General features: G+C 37.7%; 2 protein-coding genes across 2 annotated transcripts; both read left to right on the forward strand.

Moving 5' to 3' along the window:
• The first annotated feature begins 1,016 nt into the window (after positions 1-1,016).
• On the forward strand, positions 1,017-19,629 carry LOC122040918 (aldehyde dehydrogenase family 3 member H1-like). Its single transcript, XM_042600409.1, has 11 exons — positions 1,017-1,635; positions 12,306-12,374; positions 12,477-12,573; positions 15,782-15,988; positions 16,280-16,395; positions 16,480-16,584; positions 16,672-16,844; positions 16,921-17,011; positions 17,758-17,907; positions 17,996-18,219; positions 19,413-19,629. Exons 1-11 carry the CDS (start codon positions 1,429-1,431, stop codon positions 19,495-19,497), a joined length of 1,524 nt encoding a protein of 507 aa, XP_042456343.1. The 5' UTR covers positions 1,017-1,428; the 3' UTR covers positions 19,498-19,629.
• Positions 19,630-22,471: 2,842 nt separating this feature from the next.
• LOC122044449 lies at positions 22,472-23,526 on the forward strand. The gene is made up of 4 exons (XM_042604926.1): positions 22,472-22,589; positions 22,659-22,714; positions 22,785-23,148; positions 23,255-23,526. Exons 1-4 carry the CDS (start codon positions 22,514-22,516, stop codon positions 23,419-23,421), a joined length of 663 nt encoding a protein of 220 aa, XP_042460860.1. The 5' UTR covers positions 22,472-22,513; the 3' UTR covers positions 23,422-23,526.
• Positions 23,527-26,963: the final 3,437 nt, after the last annotated feature.

The following is a 26,963-nucleotide window of genomic DNA, read 5'->3' on the forward strand; positions in this document are numbered from 1 at the left end:
CGCCACGCGTTTACTCCGCTATTATTGTCCTCTCTTTTCCATCAAGCAATCAGAGAATAGCCGCCGACATCATCTCCTCACTGCCAACGCCGGCACCGCTACCTCGCAGCATGGTCATGGCCATGCACGTCACCTTCATTGTTACTGCCCGCCAAGAGAACTTTGTCCATCTCCTCAGATAATATTGGAAGAAATTTTATTTTCTTCCCCTTCACTCTCTTACAATCCGATTTGAGGTGCAAGGAATTCGGTCAATTTTCTCTCTCATGAGGTTAAGATTTCACCTTCTTAACTCACTACTTTCAAACGAGATTAAAAATTTTTCTTTCCCTTTTCTCCGCTTCCCTGGTCGCCTCCTAAATATAAGGAAGAGAACTTTTAATAGAAAAATGATAAATTGACACATATTTGGCGCATTGACAAATTGACACGTTTTTTAATATATCAATAACATTTAATAGAAAAAGGATAAATTGACACATTTTTAACTCTCAAAACAGAAAATAAACTCCCTCCCCATCTTACTCCCATACATATTCTTTTTAGTTTTTACCTTTTGAATTTCATATGGATGGAGATCATAGTGGCAAAAGGCGAAACCCTCGTCCTCAGGGCCCCCGCCGCACCCTGCCCAGGGTCATCACGAGGAAGGTAAATCACGGTAGCTCGGTGGCAAGTGCGCAGTGGGCCGAGACTTTTTGCACAGGGATAGGGAATAAATCCCCGTTGCCCTGCGGACTCGAACCCATGTTCTCAGTGGCAAACTTCCACGCCTTTACCAGCCGAGATAACCCCGTGGGGCATGGATGGAGATCATAGTGGGTATAATTGAAGAGGAGTATGATTATGCATGAAAAAATGTAATACGTGTAAATATTTTTAAGATGAAATAAATTTTTTAATCTTTTTTTAAATTAATTATTTTTTTTAATAATTAAACATTAAGCTTGCCGGCCCGCAACGCCTGAGCACGATAAACATGAGCTTTCTCTTTCGCTCGTTTTCTATATCGCCGGTCCTGCAGCTTTATCTTTGGCTCTGCCTTTCCTTTATACCGACGCAACAACCGTCGACGTTATCTCGACCTTCATTGTCGCCTTCACCGACGACCCCTGCTGCAGTGGTGTGGACGGGAGTTGGATGCCATGGCCAACGGACCTTTAGTGCTGGGCGGAGTTGGCTTCTTGTGCAGGACAACACAGGACAGGAGTGGATAGGGCCTTAAATGCCCAACGACTCCTTTGCCTAGCTCTGAATAGTCTCTGGAGCCTTGAATTGGCCGGGACCAGATAACGACTCGGGTCCCGAGATGCCTTTTTCGGCCTAGCGAACGACCAAGACGGGCGTTTTGAAAGCCTTCTTTTTATATGCTTCGCACTGGTGGAGGGCTCTGGGACTGCACTGCTTTTCCGTGTGCTTTTTGTGGTGATGGGTTCTGAGTATGAGGGCCGGAGCGCGGCAGAGGTGGTGGCCGGGATGAGGGAGCGCTTTGCGTCCGGGAAGACAAGGATCTTTCAGTGGAGGGTCGCCCAGCTGAAGGCCATTGTGAGGATGATCGACGAGAAGGAGGATGAGATCGCCGCGGCCATCTACGAAGACCTGGCTAAGTCTCGGACGGAGGCTTGTCTCCAAGAGGTCCTTCAAACTTCTTCCTCTCTCTTATGAATGCGAGTTTCTTTATTCGTTTGCCCTCTCGGATTAACAAAGATAGACTTGGATCATAAAACATGGTTTTGGACATTTTAGTTGAAGGTATATGATCCTCTCTTTCTGTTTGGCTAAGAACAAATTTCATTCTTGAACATTTTGACATCCACAACATGAAACAAGCACAAAACAAGACACAAGTAGACAAAGACCATTTCATTCTTTACCTTCAAGCTTAATACTTTATAAACTCTTTTACTCCATTTCATTTTGTTGCTGTTGGACCATTGTGATAACTAGAGGGTGCGAATAACTATTCACTTTTTTTGTCGCGTGCTAATTTATAATTTGTTAGCGTAGTGAAAATATAAATGAAACAAATACAAAACAAGACATTAGCACATAACATCTCGATTTTACGTGATTCGGAATCCCCAATTCCTACTTCATGGCCTAACGGTAACACCACTATTCTTTCACCTTAACGGACATGTTGAAATTGGTAAGTATTTTGGTAGAGCTCTTGAGGAGAAATAGATAGTTTTTCTTGATTCTTAAACTTTTGATTACAAAGCCTTTATATAGACTTGAAAGAAACTTAGGGGGCAAGTAACCTAGCAACTTAGGGGGCAAGTAACCTTAGAAACTTAGTGGGCAAGTAACCTTAGTGATGAGTAAACTTAAGTGATAACACATTAACTTTAACACTCCCCCTTAATGTGTTGTCGGATTCCAAGTTTGGCTCGGAGCTGTTGAAATCTTTCTCTCGGAAGTGCTTTTGTGAAGATGTCAGATAATTGCTCCTCAGATCGACAGAACTCAAGTTGAATTTCTTTATCTTCAATTGCCTGTCGAATGAAATGATGCTTGAGTGATATATGTCGAGTTCGGTTGTGGTGAACTGGGTTCTTAGCCATAGCGATTGCAGATTTGTTGTCGCAGTGTAGCACGGTTCCTTCAATCTGATGGTGACCGAGATCAGCCAAGATTTTTCGAAGCCAAATTGCTTGTGAAGTGGCTACTGATGCTGAGATGTACTCGGCTTCCGCAGACGATTGTGCAACACTTTGTTATTTCTTGGATACCCATGAGAATATTGCTGAACCAAAGGAGAAACAGTACCCCGAAGTGCTTTTCATGTCATCTAAGGATCCACCAAAATCACTATCACAATATCCGACAAGATTAAGTGCGTGATTCTTCTGAAAGCTTAGACCGAGGTCAGTTGTCCCTTGAACATATCGTAAGACCCGCTTTGCTGCACCGAGATGAAAATGGCTCGGACTCTGCATAAATCTTGAAAGTAGACTTGCAGCATACATGAGATCAGGTCTAGTTGCTGTGAGATATAACAAATTACCAATGAGGCTACGGTAATAAGTGACATCCGCTGCTTTTCCTCCATCTTCCTTTTTCAATTTCTCCCCCATAATGAGTGGTGTAGAGACAGGATTGCATCCCAGCATGTTGAATTTCTTCAGAATCTTTTCTGCATATATCTTTTGGCAGATAAAGATTGTCTCTTCTTCTTGGTAGATCTCCATGCCCAAGAAATGTCGAAGTAGACCCATATCGCTCATTTCATACTTTTGAGCCATGTCATCTTTGAACTCTTCGATCATCTTCTCGTTGCTTCCAGTGAAAATTAGGTCATCAACATAAAGAGTGACTATAAGAACATCATTACCTTGCTGCTTGACATACAAAGTTGGTTCACTCTTGCTCTTTTCGAATTTTGTTCGGTTGAAATAGTTGTCGATCTCACTGTACCAAGCGCGAGGAGATTGTTTAAGTCCATATAGCGCTTTCTTAAGTTTGTAGACTTTCTCTTCTTTTCCTTTGAGGATGAAACCCTGAGGTTGATCTACATACACTTCTTCCTTCAATTCACCATTGAGAAATGCTGACTTGACATCAAGCTGATAAAGTTTCCACCCTTTGCTGGCGGCGAATGCAATTATAGCTCGGATTGTGTCTAGCCGAGCTACTGGGGCAAACGTCTCCCCGTAGTCAATTCCAGGCTGTTGAGAATATCCTTTGGCCACAAGTCTTGCTTTGTGTTTTTGAATGGATCCGTCTGGGTTGTGCTTTACTTTGTAGATCCATTTAACACCTATAACTTCTTTGTCTCTTGGTTTATCGACGAGCTGCCATGTCTGATTTTTTTCAATTACACGAACTTCCTCCTCCATCGCTTTTTTCCATGGTTCTTCTTTGATTGCTTCAGCAAAGTTCTCAGGCTCAATTGAGCAATAATTGCATGTAGCATATATATCGCTCAATGATCTGTACCTTTTTGGAGTTGCGCTTGGGGATGAGGAGTTTGATGAAGTTGGATCAGTTGAGCTTTCTTCGTTGGGTTGAGATGAGCTTGAATCTGGTGTGCTTGGCTCAATTTCATCTTCTTTGTCAGTACTGATCAGAATGTCTTTCTTTTCAACTTTGTTTTCTTCCCAATTCCATAAAGCATTTTCATCAACTTGAACATCTCGGCTAATAATAACTTGACCCAGCTGTAGGTTAAATAGTCTATAACCTTTGCTCATGGTGCTGTAGCCGACAAAAATACATCTTTCGCTAGATTCGTCAAGTTTGCTTCGTTTCTGTTTTGGAATTTGAGAATAGCAAATGCTTCCGAATACCTTGAGATGGTTCACCGATGGTCTTCTACCACTCCATGCTTCAAACGGAGTCTTGTTTGGTATGGCTGTGGTTGGGCATCGATTAGATAAATAAACGGCTGTGTAGACTGCTTCAGCCCAGAAGATTTTGGGTAAACCTTTCTCGTGCATCATTGATTTTGCCATTTCAACGATTGTCTGGTTTTTCCTCTCGGTAACACCATTTTGTTGAGGGGTGTACCTTACCGTTAGTTGCCTTTCTACTCCTTCATCTTCACAAAAATTGTGAAATTCTTTAGAAGTGTATTCTTTGCCTCTGTCACTTCTTAAGGTTTTGATGAAGCATCCACTCTGTTTTTCGACGAGACTCTTAAACTTCTTGAATATCATGAATACTTCGGACTTCTGCCTCATGAAATAGACCCAAGTCATACGAGTGTGATCGTCGATGAAAAGAATGAAATACCTATTCTGAGCATGAGAAAGGGTGTCCATCGGCCCGCAGACGTCGGTGTGGATAAGTTCCAACTTTTCTTTAGCTCTCCATGATACTCCTTTTGGGAAAGGTAATCGATGTTGCTTTCCAAACGCGCATCCTTCGCATACATGTTGCTTTCCTTCTATGTGAGGAAGTCCTTGCACCATACTCTTGCCAGATAACTCTTTGAGGCTTTGTAAATTGAGATGACCGAGTCGTCGATGCCATAAGGTTGATGTCAGGTAGTCCGAGGTAGAAGCTTGATGAGCTTTTAGGTCGGCATAATTGATGTTGAGAGCGAAGCTTCGATTGACCATTTTGATCTTTGTGAACACCTTTGACTTATCTCTCCTGTCAAATATAACACATTCATTGTTATCAAAGCAGAGCTTGTACCCATTTTCCACCAATTGTCCGAGGCTGAGTAAATTTTGACTCAAGCTCGGCACACACAAGACATTGTTGATGCAACTCGGTCCTTCCTTCGTCTCGATGGCGATTTTCCCAAGTCCTTTTGACTTTGTTTGCTCTCCGTTTCCAAACTGAACAGGAGCATTGATGCTAATGTCGAGTTCAGAGAAAATTTCTAAGATCGGCGTCATATGGTTGCTACATCCGCTGTCCAGCAACCATTTTCCTTGCTCCTTGTTGGTGGCCGTGTGACATACATAGAATGTTCCATGTGTCTCCTCAGCTGTTTGATTTTCTCCAACCTGATTTGCCTGATAAGTGTTCCTATTTCGGCAATCTTTGGCGAGGTGACCAAATCGATTGCATATTTTGCATCTCGATTGACCTTTGAACCAACAATCCTTTTCGGAGTGATTTGGCTTATTGCAATTGCTGCAATTCGATGAGTTGTCTTTTCCTTTTCCTTTTGAGATACGTCCACCTCGTCCTCTTGATTTCCATCCAAATCGTGATTGGCCTTCTCGTTCGTTGTTACCAATTTTGAGCTTTGATTGGAATGCACCCTCTATTGGCTTCTCAGAATATCTGGACAATCTTTGCTCGAACGATTTTAGGGACGCCATCACTTCTTGAACGGTGAGTGTTGTTAGGTCCTTTGTTTCTTCAATGACGGCAATAATGGGATCATATTTCTCAGGAAGACAGATGAGAATTTTGCGTACCAGCCTTTGATCTGTAATATCTTCACCATAAGATTTCATTATATTGACCAGATCAAAGATTCTGGTTGAGAATTCCATGAGTGTTTCTTTCTCCTGCATCTTGGCATTTTCGAAATCCTTGAGTAGTGATTGGAGCTTAATCGCTCTTACTTTCACATCTCCTTGAAATTCGCTCTGCAAGATCTCCCACGCATCTTTAGCCGTGTTGGCTCGCATGATTCTGGAAAATATAGCCTTAGTGACTGCTCTTTGAAGGATTGAGAGAGCACTTGCGTCGGCTTGTCGAGACTTCTCTAATTTCTTCAGACCGGCCTCATTGAGGGCAGTGGCTTCCTCGGGCTCTTGTACTCCATTCTCCACAATCTCCCATTGGTTAAGAGATCGAAAGATGGTCTTCATCTTCACGTACCAGAAATCATAGTCTTCGCCATTAAACTCTGGAATGAGATGGTTGATGTTTGTTAAACTCGAGCTGACCATGGATTTGGATTGGTAGAACCTGGACGCTCTGATACCAACTGTTGAAATTGGTAAGTATTTTGGTAGAGCTCTTGAGGAGAAATAGATAGTTTTTCTTGATTCTTAAACTTTTGATTACAAAGCCTTTATATAGACTTGAAAGAAACTTAGGGGGCAAGTAACCTAGCAACTTAGGGGGCAAGTAACCTTAGAAACTTAGTGGGCAAGTAACCTTAGTGATGAGTAAACTTAAGTGATAACACATTAACTTTAACAGGACACCTTCTAGAGGTGGAGAAACCTCTTACAATAACATGTTCTTACAAACAATACAAATCTATATTTAAATAAATTTTATCCCAAATCCCACTAGGTGAAGTCAGCTATATGGAGTCTTTTATGCCATTGGGCTCTATCCCCCCTAGTATATCATCATCTATATTTGAATAAATTTTATCTTATTTTATTATTGCTAACCAAGCCTTCTTTGATCTTTTTCTTCCTCGTTTAATGTGTATGTTTGTTGTAGTTTCATATCGCTTAAATAGAGCATTTATTGGCGATTTAAGTATATATCCGTACCTTCTTAAATGTGTCTCCCGAAGTTTTCCTTCAATAGGTGCAACTCTGACTCTATACTATTCTCATTTTTTATCAGTCCATCCTCATATATTCGCACATTTACCTTAACACAATCATCTTTATGACTCTCATTTTCTTCTCACGTGCTCCGGTCATAGCCCAATATTTAGTCCATAGAATATAGCATATCTAACCGCTATTTTGTAGAACTTCTTTTTAAATTTTAGAGGTACTTTACGATCACAAATAACACCTAATGCTCTTCTCCATTTCAACTATCCTTCTTATTCTATATAAGACATCCATCAATTGCTCTATTCTTTTGCAAAAATGATTCTAAATACTTAATGTTGGGGTTGCAAGGTTGCAAATATAGTCCCACGTTGAAAACACATGGAAAAGATTATGGGTTTATTAGAAAAAGATATCTCCATTGGCATGAGGTCTTTTGGGTAGAGCCCAAGAGCAAAACCATGAGGGCTTAGGCCAAAAGTGGACAATATCATACCATTGTAGAGATATCTAAATTCTTTTCGATCCTTCACTTAAAACTCTCAATTATAGACAACTTATCATCTCCTATCTTAACAATTGTCTTAATACATCTAATTTGTTAAACTTAAATTCTATATATTTTATCTTTACTATACTAAATCTAAAATCTTTCGCTTTGAATGTTTCCTGCTAAAATTTGAGTTTAGTATTTACTCATTCACATGTCTCATCGACCAAAACAATATCATGACAATACAAGTAATAATACAAAGATATAATAAAAAATAGATACAATATAAATGAAACAACTATATATAACTATACATGAATGAATCTATGCTTTGGTGGCTTTGTAGTTGCTTTGGATCTCTTGTATCTCCATTAAACCCTCTTTTATAAGGTTGTAATTGATTCTGAAACCTCCTGTAATATTTCACAGTTAAATAGTCGAGTTAGCATATACTCGTTCAAATCCTGAATTTGTGGTTTTAGGTATTAGTAATGCATATCAATCAATTGCAAGAATTTTTATTCAATTTTGAGCCGGAAAAATATATTTTTGAAAGCATTGTTCATAATAGTTGAGTGTTGTAGTCAACTGATGAAGAAGTCAAGTGTTGTAGTCGATTGATATTGTTCACAATGTTAAAAATAGTATTCGCATTGATTTCCCTTATGCTAAGAGTGTTGGGTTCTTCGGGCCGCGAAAATCGCTTTTCACGTCGCGGAAACCCCGAATCACCCAAAGCCGTAGATCCGTGCAAGGAAAACCGAACGAAATACAAATACGAGTTTCAAAAACTTTAGATCTACTCCTAGATCTATGTGTTGAGAGCTTTACCCTTGTTGCGTGCCCTTTCGCGTTCCCGCTCGTCCAAGGAGTTGCCGGATCTCAAGACCGTCAAACGTCGGTCCTCTAGAAGTATCCACACGGACACGTAGGTGGAGAAAACCTTACACAAAGGTGTGCTAGCACCTTGGTAAGATTCGACCAAGCAAGGAGGAGAGGGAGAGGGAGAGCTTGAGGAAGAAGAAGGAGTAATCACTTGAATGAGCAAATTGAATTTCTCATTCAATCAAAAGTGGCCGGCCACCTCTATTGTAACTCCCTCATTAATGCATTAAGTTGTCATCAAAGAGAGAATGTAACCTCCATGAGGTGGCACTCACTAGTAACTCCCATGAGGTGGCACACCATGATGATGTGGAACATCATCATTGGTCCACCTACTGCCAACTCACCAATGAGATGGCAAAAGGTCAAGTCAAAATTAACCTTTGGTCTTCTTTCTTAAGTCAAGTCAAACTTGACCCAATCTCTTCCATGGTTGATCTAATCTAACCATTTGATTCAAGCCAACTTAATATAATGAATCTAATTCATTTAATTAAATTGATTCAATGAGTCAAAATCTAAATTAGACTCATTGAACATATGAATCAACTTGAGTCGAACTCAAGTTAGCCCAATTAGGATTACTCTTAATCCAATTTGATTCATCAAATGAATTTTATCCTCTTGGTTCATCATATGAACCTAATCTCCATCTAATTGTCCTAAGTGTGTGACCCTATAGGTTCTTGTAACGTTTGCAATGCCCTAAACCCATTTAGGAGCATAAGTAATGAGCGGTATCTAGCAACACATCATTACTACTCAAGTTACAAGAATGTCGAGATCCGACATCACCTTGTGACTACTAATTGTGACTCCTCACAATATGTGACATTGTCCTTCTATCCTAGACATCTAGATTGATCAATGTGAGGCATAGACCGTGTCATCCTCTAATCAATCTAAATCTTGAACTCCAAGTAGACTCACTCGATCAAATGAGCTCAACATCTAATGTTGACTCATTTGGGCATGGCCATGCACTTAGTGGTCTCACTCTATCAAGAATACCGATGTCGCTCCCGTCATATGGGAGGGATAGATCCCATCTACATCACTCACATCCCTCTACATAATTCGTTATATACCCAGTAATCGCCTTTATAGTCCACCCAGTTACGGGTGACGTTTGACGAAACCAAAGTACATAACTCCTTATGTAGGGATCCATGGTGACTTCAGGTCTAAGGACTAATAGTCATACTAATAGCCACATGAGAAAGTATATGACACTCATATAACGATCCATGATACTTTCTCATGGCGGGTCATTCAATATACATTCTCCAATGTATACCCATGTGTCAGCTTGATATCTCTATATCCATGACTTGTGAGATCAAGTCATCGAGCTGACCTACATGCTAGTCTTATTGCATTAACATTGTCCCTGAATGTTAATACATGACTAGGAATGATTTAGAGTAGTGTTCCCTATATCATCTCACTATCGATTCAACTAATCGATTGATATAGGTATGAACCTTCTATTCAAGGACGCTATTATACTTAGTCTATTTGGCACTAATACAAATAAGTATAATAACCAAACAAATGCCTTTATTAATATACAAGAATATGATACAATGAGTCCATACAATCATCAAATGATTGGCTCTAGGGCTCTAACTAACAAAGAGAACCCTTGACTTACTAGGACCTCATCCATTGACTTGACCTCAACCTACTAAAACTTCCCTTGCTTAAAGACTCCTCGTCTCTAGGACTTCACCAGCAGGTCAACCTTGACTTATCAGGACTTCACCATTGCTAAGCATCCAATCTTCCGTGATATGTTTGGACTTCCATTCACATGCCTAACATCCGACCTTCTATAACCTGTTAGGACTTCAATCGTGTGCCCGACATCAGGTCCTCCATGACTTGCTAGGACTTCCCCTCTCATGCACATCTAGTGCTCCATGACCTGTTAGACTTTACTCTCATACCTAACATCCGGTCCTCTATGACTAGGTAGGACTTCACTCACATGCTTGGCGTTCGATCCTTTATGACCTGTTAAGACTTCCCTTCTTATGCCTAATATCTGGTCCACTATGACCTATCACGACTTCCATTATTGTTAAGTGTCTGGTTAATCGTGACCCACTTGGACTTTGGTCGCTTGTCAACTCTCTTTTGGACTTCCAAGTGCCAAGTATCCAGTCGACAATGACTCACTTAAACTTTACCCTTGTCAATGCCTTATTGGACTTCCAACTGTCACGTGACCATCGTGACCCACTTTAACTTCTCTATTGTCAAGTATCTGGTCAACCTTGACCTGATATCTGGCTCAACCATCAAACGTATTGATTAAACATCGAAAGCCAACTCAATTTTGGTCAACCTTGATCTAAGGTTGATTGCATCAACTATTACAACAACAACAATAACGATCAAGCTTGCATCCTTTTAAGCGGGGTCGACTATATGATTCTCCTTTGCCTATTAAGCTTCGTGCACCGGACTGTCCTTTTTTTAAAAAAGTTTTGTAATTTTTTTTTTCACTATCAGAACTGTTTTCGAGAAGGAGAAAGGTAGCAGTTTTTTATGAGTCAACTCACCTTGTGAGTCTATAGGCCATAGAGTTAGCACTCGATGTTCTAAACTAAATTGTTGTGTGCTTTTCTTTATTGCTTTATTACTTATTGCATTTACATTTCCGCTATGTATATAACTCAATATTTTGAATTTGTTATTATTGCATTATTCACTCCCCCTCTAGCTAGCGCCATACATGATCTTACAATATTCTCGTCAGTTTAACTTTATTTTGATATTAAAAATGATGTAGAAAAGTTAAATAGATATTAATATTTGTATCTTATTAAATGATAACAACCACTAGATGAGTAAACAACAACATCCAGTAGAATAGGTAACAATATATTTTTATATAAATTTTAAAAAGGATTTTTTTTTTTGATATTTTTCTTTTTTGAGTGAAAAATATTATATTAGAGAAAATTGATCTCATTTTGACAATTCTTAGCTTGCAAAAAATACAATGTTAAAATGAACACATATTATGTATACTTTCAGATTATATAATACACATCTTATACATGATGAACCTTCTTTATTTAGTTAGCTGATGAGACCCTACATACTACCAACTATAGGCCTTTTCGACTAAAAAAGGAAAGATATTGATAGTTTTATAATTTATTTATTGAATCCAGAACATAATATGAGACATAATGTAATTAGTAACTTTATAAATAGGATGGTAGAGATACTTTTCTCTCAAATGTTAATAGAAATGATTTCAACATCCTTGAAAACTTCCAATTTAATATTTTCAAATTCATTGGGCTTTTTTAGTGGCTAGTTTTGAGATAGATTCACAAAACTCTTGAATAAAAAGAAACATAGGTTTGTTAAATGCAAATCACCATCCTATTTTATGGATAACAAAAAGCCTAAACTAGCTGGAGTGTAGCAAATGCACGGGTGACAAGTAGAATCAGAATATTCATGCCCAGGTATGACCTGTTGGTAGAATAAAATTTTCCTTGATGGTCAGTTTGAAATCTAGTTCATGTATTTCCATTTTTCATTATTCAATATGATTATTGACATTCGCCCTTCGATGGTTTAATTTTTTTTTTTTAATAATAGTGTTTTTCTTTAGGTTGTTGTCATGCTCTATCCACCTGTTCTACTTATGTACTAATTCCTCTTGATAAGCACCCCTATAAAGTAAGGAATGGGTAAGAAGGGTGATTAAAGAATAATTGAGTTTACTTTTGTTAATTAGTGAAGTAATACTTCATTCATGGGATTCATAGGGAATCTACTAGATATTGCTCTGAACCAAGTACACCACTAAGGATATATCAAAGGTCAAAAATAAAAATTTGCATGATTTTCTGCCATTTCCAGCCTAATTTAATCATGATTGGTTCTATTTGGATGTATAAATGATGCATGGACATCAAGAGCACTTTTTTTTTAAAAAAAAAATCTGATTGCATTATTTTATGTTGCAGATTGCACTGGCAAAGGATGCATGCTTGTTTACCCTAAAAAAGTTGAAACATTGGGTGAAACCACAGAAGGTGCCAAGAGTATTTTGCATATACATATAGATATAGCTCTGAAGTGTACATTGCATTTCTTAGTAATTGAAGTGCCAAAGTTTTATCTGATCAACAATGCAGGTATCTACCTCTATTATAACTTTTCCATCAACAGCCCAAATTGTTCCTGAGCCTTTTGGTGTCATACTGATCATATCTGCTTGGAACTATCCCTTTTGTAAGTAAAAACTCAATCTTACAGACAACATTGTGAAGCTGAAAATTCTTTTGCGGTGGATACCATCAGTTTGATGATCATGCTTTGCAGTTTTAGATAACAAGTTCACTTGCTAATATTTTTATGTCAGTTGTCTATCTTGAGATGGACATTTCAGATGTCTTGAATGTATGTCTTAATGTTATCCTTTTGTTGAAAGACCAAATTGTCCCATGGCTTGTTGTTGTTTTTGTTGAATTGAGTATGGTAGAAACTACACCAAATTCTCATGGTAACATAGATGAAATTTTCTTGAGTCAATGAGTTCCCTCAGTTTGTTGGAAGAAACCAAAATGAGGAAAGATTCTTGCAGATCTGACTACTGTCGGTAAAATACAGTCAACAATTCATCTACTTCAACATACAATAATTTATACCATGTATGGGAGGGATCCAAATTAATGATTCATTCTCGACTTTTTATTATATTTTAAATAATATCCTAGTTCTTAGATCTTAAAGTAAATTTTCTACTTTTGTCTATGAATTGTAAGTTCAATTGGTGTTTTATGTTCAATTATATCAAGAAAGTGATAGTCTTGAGTCATGTTGAGGTTGATCCTCTCTTAAGTGAACTTCTAGAGGTGTCAATTTAGTTTGTGCTTGACCTTACCTATACAGAAATGAGTCAGGCCATGTTGGGCAAGACTAGCTGCAATTCATGTTGGTGCCAACTCCTAGTCCACATGCTTGAACCTTGCTTAACACTTGACCTACTATAATTTTAATGTAGTATTATTAATTTTAGTTATTTTTAAATATTATTATTAATCAAATTAATTGATTATATTTTTTATGAAATATAGTGGTCAACAATAAACCTTCTTCTAAACTAGTTCATTCTAAATTCAAGAGTATGGATTGACTTGAAATTAATACAACCAAATCTAGTCTACACTTTTTTCCTGTTGATTCCAGCAAGCTAATTTGTTACCACTATTTCTAATGGTTGAGTCTCATCTCTCTTTCTAGCTGACACAACATATCTCCTTTGATGGGAGGTATACTCTGGTCGATAATGTATTCATTTGGGTTCTTCTTTACTTCTTGAGCAATTTAAGGGTCCTTAAATGGCGATGGTTCTAATTGACCAATTATGCCAATCTTATTGTGATCAAGATGGACATAGGCATCCATGTGGTGATAATGTAAATGTTGGGAAGGTGGCCATGGAATCCTTGACCTTTGGTTCTTCAACACAACCTTGCTATGCAACTAATGGTGAACGCCATGCTCATCCATAGAAATTCATTAATGCATACAAGGAAACACATTGACATTAAAAAGACAATGATTGAAGAAATAAAATAATTGTCTTATTCAGCTAAATAGGTGTCTCCGCTTCACAACTACTCCACTTCCTCATTTGATGGAGTCGAGATCTCTTCAATTGAGGAGAATAATGCAATTAAGAATTTTAACTCTTTAAAATAATTGAAAAAGTCTGTCTTATTAATTTTTATAGTTTGTGAACTTTAAAAGTCCTATTAGGACACTTATGCTTTTATTAAAAAAGTTTGATATTTTATGAAGAATAAGTCACATTGATCATTGTACAATACCTAGCAGTCTATAAATGTTACCCTTCTAGAAGAGTCGCATTTGTAATTAATGTTAGAATCCCAAGTGGTTTGAACCACAAATGTTTTGATGTGTTGTCATAGGTGTTGCTTGTGTCACTAACTTGTGTGTCTAAGTATGTAGGAACTTAGGAGAACACATAGATACCCAATGACTCAAGTTCCAGTGAAATATGGTGAAAGGTGGTATGGGACATCTGAAGGACCGAAAAGGACGAGGAGCATTGGAGACAATGGACCTTGGCAAAATATGCAAGCGAGCATGAATGATGGCACGGGAAGGGAGCCAACGGACTTGGTGCATCTGAAAGACAAGAAGAAGAGTACTTCGGCATCTGAGGGGCACGAAGCAGAAGAAAGCATGCGTAAGGTAAGCTAGTGAGACAAGAGTTGAGTGAATTGTAATTGGATGAGGGTAGACTCAACTCTAGGCAGATTCATGCGTAGTCCAGTCAGGAAGTTCAGGTGATCGAAAAAGAGTTTTCAGTTGACCGGATCTTCCAGTTGACCAAAGCAAGTATATCGAAAGATAGCGGGATCGGGCGACAGAAGATAAAGATCGGGTGACCGGAGGACATCTGGCTGTAGATCTGAAAAGTCATTTGAAGCTGATCAAGTTTCAATCGCCCGATAAGTAATAAGATCAACCAATTTGATGCCACATCAGCAAGGCGATGAGCGAGGACCGACAAGAGGATGAGCCTTAGCTGCCATGTTATCGTTTTCCTATTGACCGAACGACGTATTTGGTCGATCGAATGAGCCACGTCAGCAGATTGACCAAAGGCTATAAAAGGAGGTGAGGAACTCTGTTCAAAGAACAACACACTCGATTACATTCTACTTTTCTATTCTTCTGTCTTTTACTTGTACGCAATTATTGTAATAGGCTCCTCCGCCTCCGACACTTTATCGAAGAGGAGAAGGTTAGCGGGCAGGTGCTAAACTGTGCATAAGGACTTGGACGTAGCACCCTGGGGTTGTGAATCTAGTAAATATATGTGTTCCCTTGTCTTATGTTTGTGTTTATTTTTATCACTTAATGTGTGTGTCCTTGTTAGGTACACTATTCACCCCTCCTCTCTAGAAATCCAAACCGCTTCTGCAACACCAACAATTAATACTAAATGCTATTATATATAGAATTATACTTTTTTGTATATTAGAATATCATACTAATAATAATACATTATGTTATATAACAATATATATACTGATGTATATTATGGTTACATTACATTGCATTGCATTGCATTTCTAATATGTATAGAATATGTATTGAATATTGTAATATAAACATAATAATATTTTATTCCATACTTTTACATTATTTTATAATCTTATTTTCATTTAAGATGAGCATACTTTTTCCATTTCTTTAGAAATGGAGATATTTTGAGATACCACTTCTATTTCTTTCCCCAAATTTCTTTTTTTCCCAAACAGTGGGGCCAGAACTTTAAGTTCTTTTACTAATTTACTAGTAATTGTTGTCATTCAGATATATTGGTTGCTGTTGTCATTCAGACTTGTTTTGTAGCATGCATTATGGATTTTGGTATCATATCAGTATTATTTTTCTTCTCCAGTATTGTCCATTGAACCAGTAATTGGAGCAATTGCAGCTGGGAATACTGTTGTCCTAAAGCCCTCAGAAGTTGCACCATCCACTTCATCATTTTTTGCGAAAGTTCTACCAAAGTATGTGGATAACTCTTGTATCAGGGTATTGGAGGGATCTGCTAGTGAAACATCAGAACTTTTAGAACAGAAATGGGACAAAATAATGTATACAGGTTTGTTATGCTTTCATTGCCTCCTATCTTCAATGTTCTTTTGTTAGCCTATTTTGCAAGAACTGCTCCCATTTCAGCATCTTTAAATATCTCTCAACGTGTTAAACTTTGTAAAATTTTATTCTGGCAGATCCTAAACAGAATTAGGATTGTCTTATTTAGAAAATAGGAGATTGACACTTTTGATTGAGTTCTTTAGTTATGGAAATATTTGCTCTCTTGAATTTTGTTAGTTTAATTTAAATTTTATTTTTCTTAGAACTTACCGCTTAAATAAGTAATATATCATAGGCAATCCTAGAGTTGCACGTATTGTGATGGCTGCAGCAGCAAAGCATCTTACACCAGTGATCCTGGAACTCGGAGGAAAATGCCCTCTTATTGTTGATTCAAATATTGATCTAAAAGTAACACTGATCTATTCTGGTTTAATGTTGTAATCCTTTTGAATCGATTGTTTTTACATAGAAACATGTATGGCTTTTTTTAAGGTTGCTGCAAAGAGAATCGTTGTGGGCAAGTGGGGAAGCAACAGCGGTCAAGCTTGCATTGCTCCTGATTATATCATTACTACCAAATCTTTTGCTGCAAAGTTGGTAAGATCCTGAAGCTTTCGAGTTAGAGACAAAATACATCTGTAATCTTCTTTTGTGCTGGTACTTAAGTGATTGTAATAATTGCAGGTGGATGCTCTGAAAATAGCTTTGCAGAAATTTTACGGGAAGGATCCATTACAATCGACTGATCTATCTCGCATTGTGAATATCAGACATTTCGCTCGATTGAGAAATCTTTTGGAAGATGAAAAGGTATCTGGAAAAATTGTTTATGGAGGTCAGCAAGATGAAAAAGATCTGTAAGCATCTCATCTTGAAGTTTCCTCAATGAGAGCTTTTGTTATGTTCTTGTGACTTTATGTTAAAATGTGGCAGAAAAATAGCTCCCACAATCTTGTTAGATGTTCCCTGTGATGCACTCATGATGGAGGAGGAAATATTTGGGCCATTACTTCCGATTGTCACGGTAAGAAATTGTTTTAGAAGACTCTTCTTGAATGCTAACAGATCAACTACTCAAGGTTATGATTAGTAGTTTCTGACAATGTTGCTGTGAGGTTGCATATTTTTGTTCCGCCGGATAAAAAAAAATTTATTCATTCAATTATTAAAGATGACTTTTCACTAGACTAGATTTGATCAAGAGATGTAAGCATAATGAAATTTAAACAACCAAATAAATGAATTCAATAAGATAAATAAATAAATGAGTTTAGAGAAACAGAACACGAAGACATGTTGGAGTTCACTGCCCCAAGGCAAAGTTTCAATCCTCGTGTGGATTTAATTTTGTTCTTTCATGCCCCAAGGATATAGTAACAACAATGACAACAGCCAAACGTTATTCCACTAGGTGGGGTCAGTTATATTGATCCTTCAACGCCATTGGGTTATATCCTCTACTTTTTCACATTTATATTTAAATAAATTTTATCTTGTTTTATCGTTACTAATCAAGTCTTTTTTGATCTTTCTTGTTTGTTGTGTAATATTTGTCATAGTTTCACATAATCTAACTAAAGTATTATTGGTTATCTAAGTACATATCTATATCATCTTAAACGTGTCTTCCAAAGTTTTTCCTCAATAGGTGCAACCCCAATTTTCTATCTTGTTCTTATTTTTTATCCTGTCCATTCTCATATGTATACACATTTACCTTAACATACTCTACAACTCTATCTAATTTTTCTTGTATTCTTTTTTGGTTAGGTCGATGATCTGGGGCAGAGCTTTGATATTATAAACTCCAAAGAGAAGCCTCTAGCAGCCTATCTGTTTACTAGGGATCAAAGATTAGAGGAGAACTTTGTGAAAACTGTATCGGCCGGAGGCATGCTCATTAACGACACAATCTTACAAGTAACAATATAGAACTCGAACTTGCAGATATCACATTGAATTCTATCCCACTAGAGGTTTAACTGGCGATTGTTCTAACATTGTGCAGTTTACAAACCGACATTTGCCCTTTGGTGGAGTAGGAGAGAGTGGAATGGGATTTTATCATGGAAAATTCTCGTTTGATGCATTCAGTCACAAGAAGGCTGTATTGCGCAGATGTTTCATTGTAGAAATTCCAATGAGGTACCCTCCATACACACCACAAAAGCAGAAGGTTGTGAGAGGACTGATGAGTGGCAATGTCTTGCCCTTGCTTCATGCTCTGATCAGGTGGCCTAATCGTCGAAATGGTTAATTATTAGGAATTCTGCTATATACAATACATATTGCATTGTTAATGTTCCTGGATTTGAACTTTTTAAGTAATTCACAGAATAAAATTGATAGTATATTCCTGCATTGAATATGTTATGATGATAATACACGATTCCGGGAGATTTTCTTGAAAAAAGCTGAAATTTCTTCTCGGGTACTTTTTTTTTTATCCAAAGAATGTAGAATGTGCGATGTTTCACTTTTTCGTTATCTTAGAGAAGAACATGGACTAGATTGTACAAAGTGTGGCTTTGATTTAGTAGTAGTTTTTTATTCTACTATTCTCAGGTTTTTTTTTTTGTCCTGTCTACCTTATTCTACATAAATGTTCACTGGTTTATGATAGAGATTATTCCTCCTTTTAGAGGTAATAAATACATTTGAATGTACAAGTTTGTGGTTCGAAATAATAGATTATCGCAAGATGTGGTGAAATAGATGAGATGTTAGATTTGGACATTACAAATGATAGATTATAACATGATGGTGAGTTAGATATTTGTATATTGTTTATAGTTATTGTCACTTATCTTAGAGAGTGAAGGATGGCACGTGAAGTGAAACTTAGATTGAGTGCATTTGAGGGACTTGAGGACCTTGTTGGAGATGGACTTGATGGCAATGTCAAGTTGCAGAAGCTAAGTTTGTGAGAGTTCAACTTAATCATTAGGATGATTGTAATCAAGGTTCTAGTCAATTGGATTTATCTTATAAAGCTGAGTTGTAACAATTGAATGACATAGGATCGATTGATTAGAATTTAGTTGACTGCAGATTGAAGTGATCTATAAATTAGTCAACTGGTGGTGAATCCAATCGACTAACCGACAACAAATCAATAGAACAATACTAGTTCTAATCTATTAAGCCTCAATCTTGTAATCTTCTTAGCCTTCCTCTCAACTCTTGTTGTAAAGTTTTTTGTTAGATTCTTTCCACCTTGGTAAGTTATTTATAAAAGAGAAGGCTAATGGCCTTTCAGGAGTAACTCGATAAAAGTCATAATCTTTAAAATAAGAACGAGAGTTCTTGACCATATTTTGTACTTGCATTAGTGATCGACATACATTGAATTCTTATGTTTATGTTTCCACTGCATAGCTTGATTTGTATGACTTTACTAAAGAGTAGAAAGATTTCATTTGCAGGAAGACTTATTTGGCTCTCCGACCACCTCACTCAACTAGTCAATTCCATTTGATTGGCAAAGATTGGAGCAACCATTATGAATGACACTATGAAACAGGAGGGTTGAATATATATATATATATATATTATTGTTTTAGGATTATTTTTGTTTTTTTTTTCATCTTAGGGTTTTAGGCTATTTAAATACTTGTTTGGGTTGATGTTTGGGATTCATTTTTTGATTTTGTAAATAGAACTCTTTTCTTTTAAACCTAGGGTGGCTCCTCCTTGTTTGCCGAATTTTCTCTATCTTTCTATGCAATTCCTTGAGGAAATGAGCTTGTAGAATGATCGCTATTCTGTCTAGCATCAATCGATATCAAAGGTTATCAGATTCGATAGATGGTCATCGTGATCATGGTCACAAAGACATATTCCGATTGAGGAAGTCTCTCATCGTGATCGTAGCGTTCATGATGAGAGGTTTGAAGATTACCAAAGACAAATCACAAAATTAGCTTAGTGCCTGGCAGCGTGAGATCTTGAAGGTTACAAGTTCCCTATCTTAATTTTGATTTCACTTTTGAAAACCCCTATCACAATCGCAAAATTCATAGTCGAGAGGAATGGATATTTTAATATCAGATTTTCAGTTAATCTTCCTAAGTTTTCCGATACGTTACAGATCGAGAAATTCATTGATTAAGTTAATGGAGTAGAAAGAATTTTTGAATATAAGGAAGTTATTGTGTGAAAGTAAAACTAGTTGTCATCAAATTTAAAGGTCAAGCATCAGTATGGTGAGAGCAGTTGAAATAAACACGGGACAAATAGGGGAAAATCAAAATCATTGATTAAGAGAAGATGAAAACGAAGATGTAAGAGTCGCTTTCTTCCTTTTAGTTACGTTCAAATTTTGTTTCTGGGATGATTAGATTTTACTATGGAAGACAATAGCTTTGGCTCCCAAGTAAAGTGCCTCTTCAACTCTTGTTTCTTCGGTAGCTTCGGTAGCTTCAACATGGAAGGTAGTGGCCAGGAAGATGATTTTGATGAAGATGTTTCATATATTGATGGATGCCTCTCTATATTGCCTCTGGGGTTATGGTGCAGCGGCAGAGCATCTAGATTGGTTAATCATTTTTTGAATACCCATATATTTCTGAAGATGAAGAGGACATTGAGATTGGTGTGGGGGCAGCTGCAAATGGTATAGAGAGGGTATCATGCTTCCCATGGATTTCGAGTTGCCTCTATCAGAGAAGCTAGAGAAGAGACCAAGATGAAGAAGAGTTTGATCAGAGGACAAGATTAGAGGAAGACCAGGATGTTCCAGAAGAAGAAGAAGATGATGATGATAGTGAACCTGAAAGCTTAGGGAGATTCATCAATGTGAAAGGGGAGATTGATGGTCATGAGCAAGGTGAAGGTGATGCAGATGAGAATGGAGACATTGGGGAGGAATGTGCCGGAGGTGGATGATGATAGATTTTCTGAAGAAGGTGATGGTGAGGTTGAATTTGAGGATGATACTGAAGGTTCAGGACGCTATCAGGTGTTAGTAACCTTCTAGACTTTATGCTAAAGACCATCCTGAACTTAGTGAGCTTCTTTCTAAAGAAATTATGCAACGTCAGCTTGATGCATTGCTCAACGTCAGATTCCAACATGCATGGCTCCTTGGATTGAATTCTAAACTTTATGAAACTAGTTCTAGTTTAACAAAAGACTATTGAAAAGTAAACATGGGGATCAATTTTCTGATGATATAGAGAAGTTATGAAATGCACTTGCTTACAATAACATGAACATTGTTCCGGTCCTTCACTTTTTTATCACTAAAAAGATTGAAGATTATAATTATAATGCATTAGCAGAGATAATCGGAGCATTTGTTATATATTTTTCAGTAGCCAAACGTGTTACATTATATCTAGCACATATCTATCCGCAATAAATAATTATCGCATCACTATCTATCCACAATAAATAATTATCGAGTTGATGCGAGAGGATCTTCCTCCTAACCTACCACCTGGTAATAATTCTAAATTCGAGGATGAGTTTTTTTAACTGGACCGGGGCGACTGATTGAGTCCGAATAATTTGTATTATTATTTTAGGGTCATTTTTGTCTTTTTCAATTTTACGATTTTAGGCTACTCAAACATTTGTTTGCGTTGATGTTTGGGATTTTTTTTGGCTCTCTTGTTTAATTTTCTATGTCTTTCTATGCAAGTACTCTTAGCAAACGAGCCGGTAAAATAATCACTATTATGTTCAGCATCACACTAGCAATGTAAGATAAAGGTGGTGCCGCGATAGAACACCAACGAAGTTGATAGTAGCATCGAGAGAGTGACGCTCGAAATATTAGTATTGCTTCAAAACTGGTTCTTATTGTAACCGATGATTCATATTAATATGAGAGTTAAGTTAATCTAAATAACAAAACACAAAGATGTTTTTTTTTCACTGTCAAACAAAAACAGAGCTAGCTATCATAAATTAGAAAACAAGCAGAGATCGACCGAACAAGGGATCCACTGATACTCCCCCATTCTAGCATTCATTTAATATCTTAATCTGGGAGCAACGTAACTAGAGCAGTCTGAACAATTCCAAAGTTAAATAAAATTTTAATTTTCAACCTTCAATCCATGCGTTGCACGGTACCAAAACTTGTGCTTTAAGCAAACCTCTCCTGACATTTCTCACCAAGTGGTATGCATTTGGACTTTCAATAAGTCTGTCTCTATTCTCTCTTGATCTTCCACTAGTAAACTATTGAGATTAGGTTTGATTATCCTCCAAATCGATACTTTTCTAGGCATAGAGTTGGTGAATGTTTGTACACCAAACTGTCCATCTCCCATATCAAAAGTTGACCTGGCGATACTGATCGACTTGCATGAAACAGGTTCATGGAGGTCTAAGTTATTGCCTACCTACTTTATCGAGGATCACCTCAATCATAGACAGAAAAGTCTAATTACCAGAGACACTCCTCTAATGTAGGTGAGACTGTAATCAAGCTCGAGGTGAGACTATATATCTATCTCTCTCTTCTTCCTTAAACATAGATATTACTTACTGGTAATTCAGCTATACAACTGCATGCATGGCTCACTCTCCGGCAGTAAATCACGTATGCTACGCTATTGCATTGCTATGCACAGCTTGCTACTGTTGTCAAGGTATGTGTTTGTGTGCTGTGGATCTTCTGTTCTGTATATATGAATTGCTGATTTACGACGTGAATGCAGCACAAGATGCGATTCAGATTGTTGCAAACGCTGCTCTTTGTTTCGATAACCGAATGGTAAGTGTGCGCGCTTAATTTTGTTCCTGATCACCATGATTTTAGCCTTTACAGTAGTGGTTAAGTCCAGGTGATCAATAACTGTCTGATGTCGATGGGAATAAACACAAACGGGAGCTCAGGCAGCAACGGGACGATGAGTAATTCTACCACAATTGAGCCGAAACCACACGGGAAGAGCAATGCGACGACGGAGAAGAGTAACGCGACGACGAATAGTAACGCGACGACGATGACGCTCTGTAGCTCTCCCTGTTACGGGCAAATGATGCTGACGGCCACCTGCATGGACGGCATTTTAAGCAGCTTCCCGTTCTACAGCCCCGGGCTTGTACAAGGGGTGCAGGCCATAGTGAACATGTCATGCCGTGGAATGGCCAATTCCACCACCAATTCCACCACCAATTCCACCGTATCACATTTGGCTGAGCCAGGTAGAAGGAACTGATCTTAACCAGTTGAATAAGTTTGAATTGAAGATCAAACTTAAATTGATAATTGTAGCTGAAAATTTGCTTGATTTCGATTTCGCTTGCGCAGGTCCGCGTACAAACACATCAAGAACAAGTGCAAGTGCAAACACATCAAGAGCAAGAGCAAGTGCAAGTGCAAGTGCAAGTGTTCGCGCTGTGCCAGATTTTGCCACTTTAGTTGTCTCTGCTTTTAGCATTCTTTTTATTCATAGGAGAAGCCAAATTTCATGGTAGCATTAATTGTATGTATGAAAATCAGTATATCCAAGTATAGACAAATGCATATATATCAATTGGTGTATACAAACAATTACGACTACCTTTTTTGTAGTCGAACGATACGATAAAAAAGAGTATATCTTTTGAAATAAGTTCTCATAACGCAACTAGAATTTTGTTTGCAGTTGCATCTATCAATAGTCTTTGAAGTGCATCAATTGGATATCAAAATACTAGGTAATGTCTTTCTTGAGGTCCCAAGAGTGCACTACTAAGAGAGAACAATGTGTGTTAGGCTATTTGTGTCATCTATAGAAGTAATTGAAATAAGTAACAACAACACAATATAACATGGTTCGAGCATCTTATTCTTGTTTCACGGTGTATGATTTATCCGGTGAGACACCCCAATAAAATTCTACTAATCTTGTCTCTTACAATCCATGATTATGATGTTGACAATGTTATTGTTTAGTAAAAGAGATTGCATAAAGCTTGAGTTAAAAGCTTTACAACCTCTTGGAGACCTTTGAGCAATATAGGCATAACAATATATGACTTTAGGAATGCATTTCTTAGAACCATGTTAGCTTAAAGCTTCCTAAATCTTTTATAAGCAATGCTGCAACGACTCTAATTTGCCTACTTAAGTCGATTGAATCAGTCTCAATGCCTCAAATGTACTTGTCTTGCAAAAGTAGTCATTGTGTATGCAACGACTAACTAGTCAATCACTTATATATTTTATCCAACTGATTAGATAAAATCTCCAATTGATTGTTGCTTGAATAAAAATATTATATTTTTTAGCCATTGAGTTTGATCGACTATGAGTCATCTAAACTTTTCAAACGACTAAGATTAACCTCCAACCAATTGAGTTTGCTTGGAGATCCCTCCTTCATTCGACTTACATCCTCATAAGCCTACACAAAATCTAGGAATTACGCTTAGTTGTCGAGTACAACCAAACCCTATTGTCCCTAGGTTAAATAATTCATACAAGGTACTCGGTAGCCTAACCTAAATTAAGCTACACACATAATCTCAAATGATGCTGCCTAAATGGGAAAGCTCAAGATTATATTCCATTGTAATCTCCTGTATATTTCATGATTCTAGGTCTTCAACTTTGGTCGATGCTTTTAATTGTCCTTCGTTCCACCTTTTTTCAGGCCCAAATACACCATGTTATCCTTCACCTCTTACCTAGGTCCTGTTGGAGATAGAGGAGTAGTTCGAATTGAAATTATGAATCAAATTAGACTTATCTGTTGAGTTGACTTGAACTGATAATCTCAGACTGCTAAGCAGGGAAGGAAGAGTTGCTTGTGATGGCTGAGTTGGCTGGAAAACTGGCTACCTTGTATGTCAAAGTGCATACTCCCAAGTGCAAAGTCCAAGTGCAGACTTTCGACTTCCCTAGTGCACACTCTTGACTCCCGAGTGCAGACTCTCGGCTGCAGAGTCTGAGTTGCAGACTCTTGACTCCTGAGTGCAGACTCTCAATTCCTAAGTGTAAACTCCGGAGTCTGAGTCCTAAGTGCAGACTCCCGACTCCCGAATACAGACTCTCGACTGTAGAGTCTGAGTTGTAGACTCCCAACTCCCGAGTGCAGACTCCCGAGTGCAGGAAAGAAGTTGTTGAGATCTGCTTTCAAGTAATTTCCTTAAAATAGATTCGTCCTCCTCCAGCTGCGCTTTGAGGTTATGATAGATGTTTATTTTCCATAATGCAACGGTAGAATCACGTATATAACCAAACATTGATTGTTTATGACAAACTGAGAAAGTACTCGATTCCTATCATGAGCAAATCACCCAGTGGAAATGCATAACAGAGGGAAGATTTGGGGAACAAAGGTGGATGGAGATTCTCTTATTTGCTATAGTTTTCGCTTCAGCGTTCTCCTTTTTGCTCAAGACCATGGTCTCTTTATATAGAAGCATCATCCCTCATCTGCATTGAACGCTGAGTAAAGGTCATTCAATGCCCAAGGCTTAATAATAGTCGTCAACTATCAATGGTTGACCATTACTATCCTGGTGGTTATGAAATCGTCATTAACAATAGTTAATGCTTTTGTTACACTCTTGAATAACAAGCAAAAAGAATTTTTATGGTAAAATATTGGTTGTTCCATTTGGACAAATTTTACCCCGATCGGTCCAATATTCAATACGCATAAGTCGTGCTCGTACACGAGTCAACTTGGTTTAGTACAATTCGGGCCTTGGATTTGCACCCCTCTTGGCCACCCACGCATGAGAGCGTCTCTCCCCATTCATTTGTTCACATTATACATACATATGCAATAATATAAACCAACAATAATGTCATGAAACTCTTAATGTGAGACTAAACTCATACACAAAGGAGTCTCCTTCTTCCACCTCTTATTTTCCATTCACATTTCTAGCAATCCCCCACGTGAATGGAAACATGGTCAGTAGTTGAGTCCAGTATAGGATAAATAGGTTTTACCCTTTGAACCTTCCCTTATGAAGATCTGTTTGCTTACTGGCTGATAGCAGACACGACGTCCTTGAACTCTTCTGCCATCTATATAAGCATTAAAATATCTCACACAGGACTTCCCTGATACAACTTAGTTCTCATGAGCGTATTCATTCATGTTCATGAACACACTTGGTTTTGTGAGAAAGTTTAAAAATTGTATCTCCTATTCTCTTCAAAATAACCCCACTTCTTTCTCACATAGGTGATCTCTTAAGAGTATTCCACATTAATCTACTGGATCATTAAAAGTCGTGTACTTAACATCCATCCTTCACTGATCTATTGGGTCGTTCTCCCATAGTGAGCAACTTTGTCAGTGTAGTTAAGTTATCCCTTTAAACCAAGTAAAATCTGGTAGCCTCTTTCATTTCTATGCAATTTAGTTCTATTTTTCTAACAAGTGTTTATTAGTTAAAGTCAAAAGTTGTGAGAAGGGTGTATTTGTAATTTTAGATAATTCACCCCCTTGACCGCATAGGGACCAACAAGCGAGTCGACAAGACAGTTGAGGATGTAGTTTCAATAAAGGAACTTAGAATGAGTTTATACCTTTATTGCACTGATAGTCTGAATATCAACATCCTTAACATGCTTAGGTCCTCTGTCAAGAATCGGGCTAGATTGAGCGTGGTAAAGTAGAAGAGTATCTTCTGTTGCCACATCTTGAAGTTCAACCAATTGAACTTCTCTAGCCTTTTCCCATGCATGATTGGAGCATTTCCAATCGAGGCGGAGGGGGCCTTTATGTGATGAGTCTGTTGCATCTCAACACTTTATGTAACCATCTCAAGAGAATAGAGTCTATTTTAAGATTATTGGACAATCTTACCAAAGATAGAGGAGTAGTCTGGATTGAAATTACAAATCAAATTAGACTTATCTGTTGAGTTGACCTGAGCTAATAATCTCAGGCTGGCAAGCAAGGAAGAAAAAGCTGTTTGGGATGGCTGAGTTGGCTAAAAAACTAGGCTACCTTGTATGTTAGAGTGCAGACTCCCAAGTGCAGAGTCTAAGTGCAGACTCTCGACTTCCCTAG

This window comes from Zingiber officinale, chromosome 2A, assembly GCF_018446385.1.
Source record: "Zingiber officinale cultivar Zhangliang chromosome 2A, Zo_v1.1, whole genome shotgun sequence".
Classification (NCBI taxonomy): domain Eukaryota; kingdom Viridiplantae; phylum Streptophyta; class Magnoliopsida; order Zingiberales; family Zingiberaceae; genus Zingiber; species Zingiber officinale.

Excerpts from the sequence above, each read along its gene's own strand:
- LOC122040918 (XM_042600409.1), top strand. The coding sequence starts at position 1,429 with ATGGGTTCTGAGTATGAGGGCCGGAGCGCGGCAGAGGTGGTGGCCGGG. Across the intron at positions 15,989-16,279 it reads GGACAAAATAATGTATACAG|GCAATCCTAGAGTTGCACGT; the intron begins GTTTGTTATGCT and ends AATATATCATAG. Across the intron at positions 18,220-19,412 it reads TTGCTTCATGCTCTGATCAG|GAAGACTTATTTGGCTCTCC; the intron begins GTGGCCTAATCG and ends TTTCATTTGCAG.
- LOC122044449 (XM_042604926.1), top strand. The coding sequence starts at position 22,514 with ATGGCTCACTCTCCGGCAGTAAATCACGTATGCTACGCTATTGCATTG. Across the intron at positions 22,715-22,784 it reads TTTGTTTCGATAACCGAATG|GTGATCAATAACTGTCTGAT; the intron begins GTAAGTGTGCGC and ends GGTTAAGTCCAG. Across the intron at positions 23,149-23,254 it reads ATCACATTTGGCTGAGCCAG|GTCCGCGTACAAACACATCA; the intron begins GTAGAAGGAACT and ends TCGCTTGCGCAG.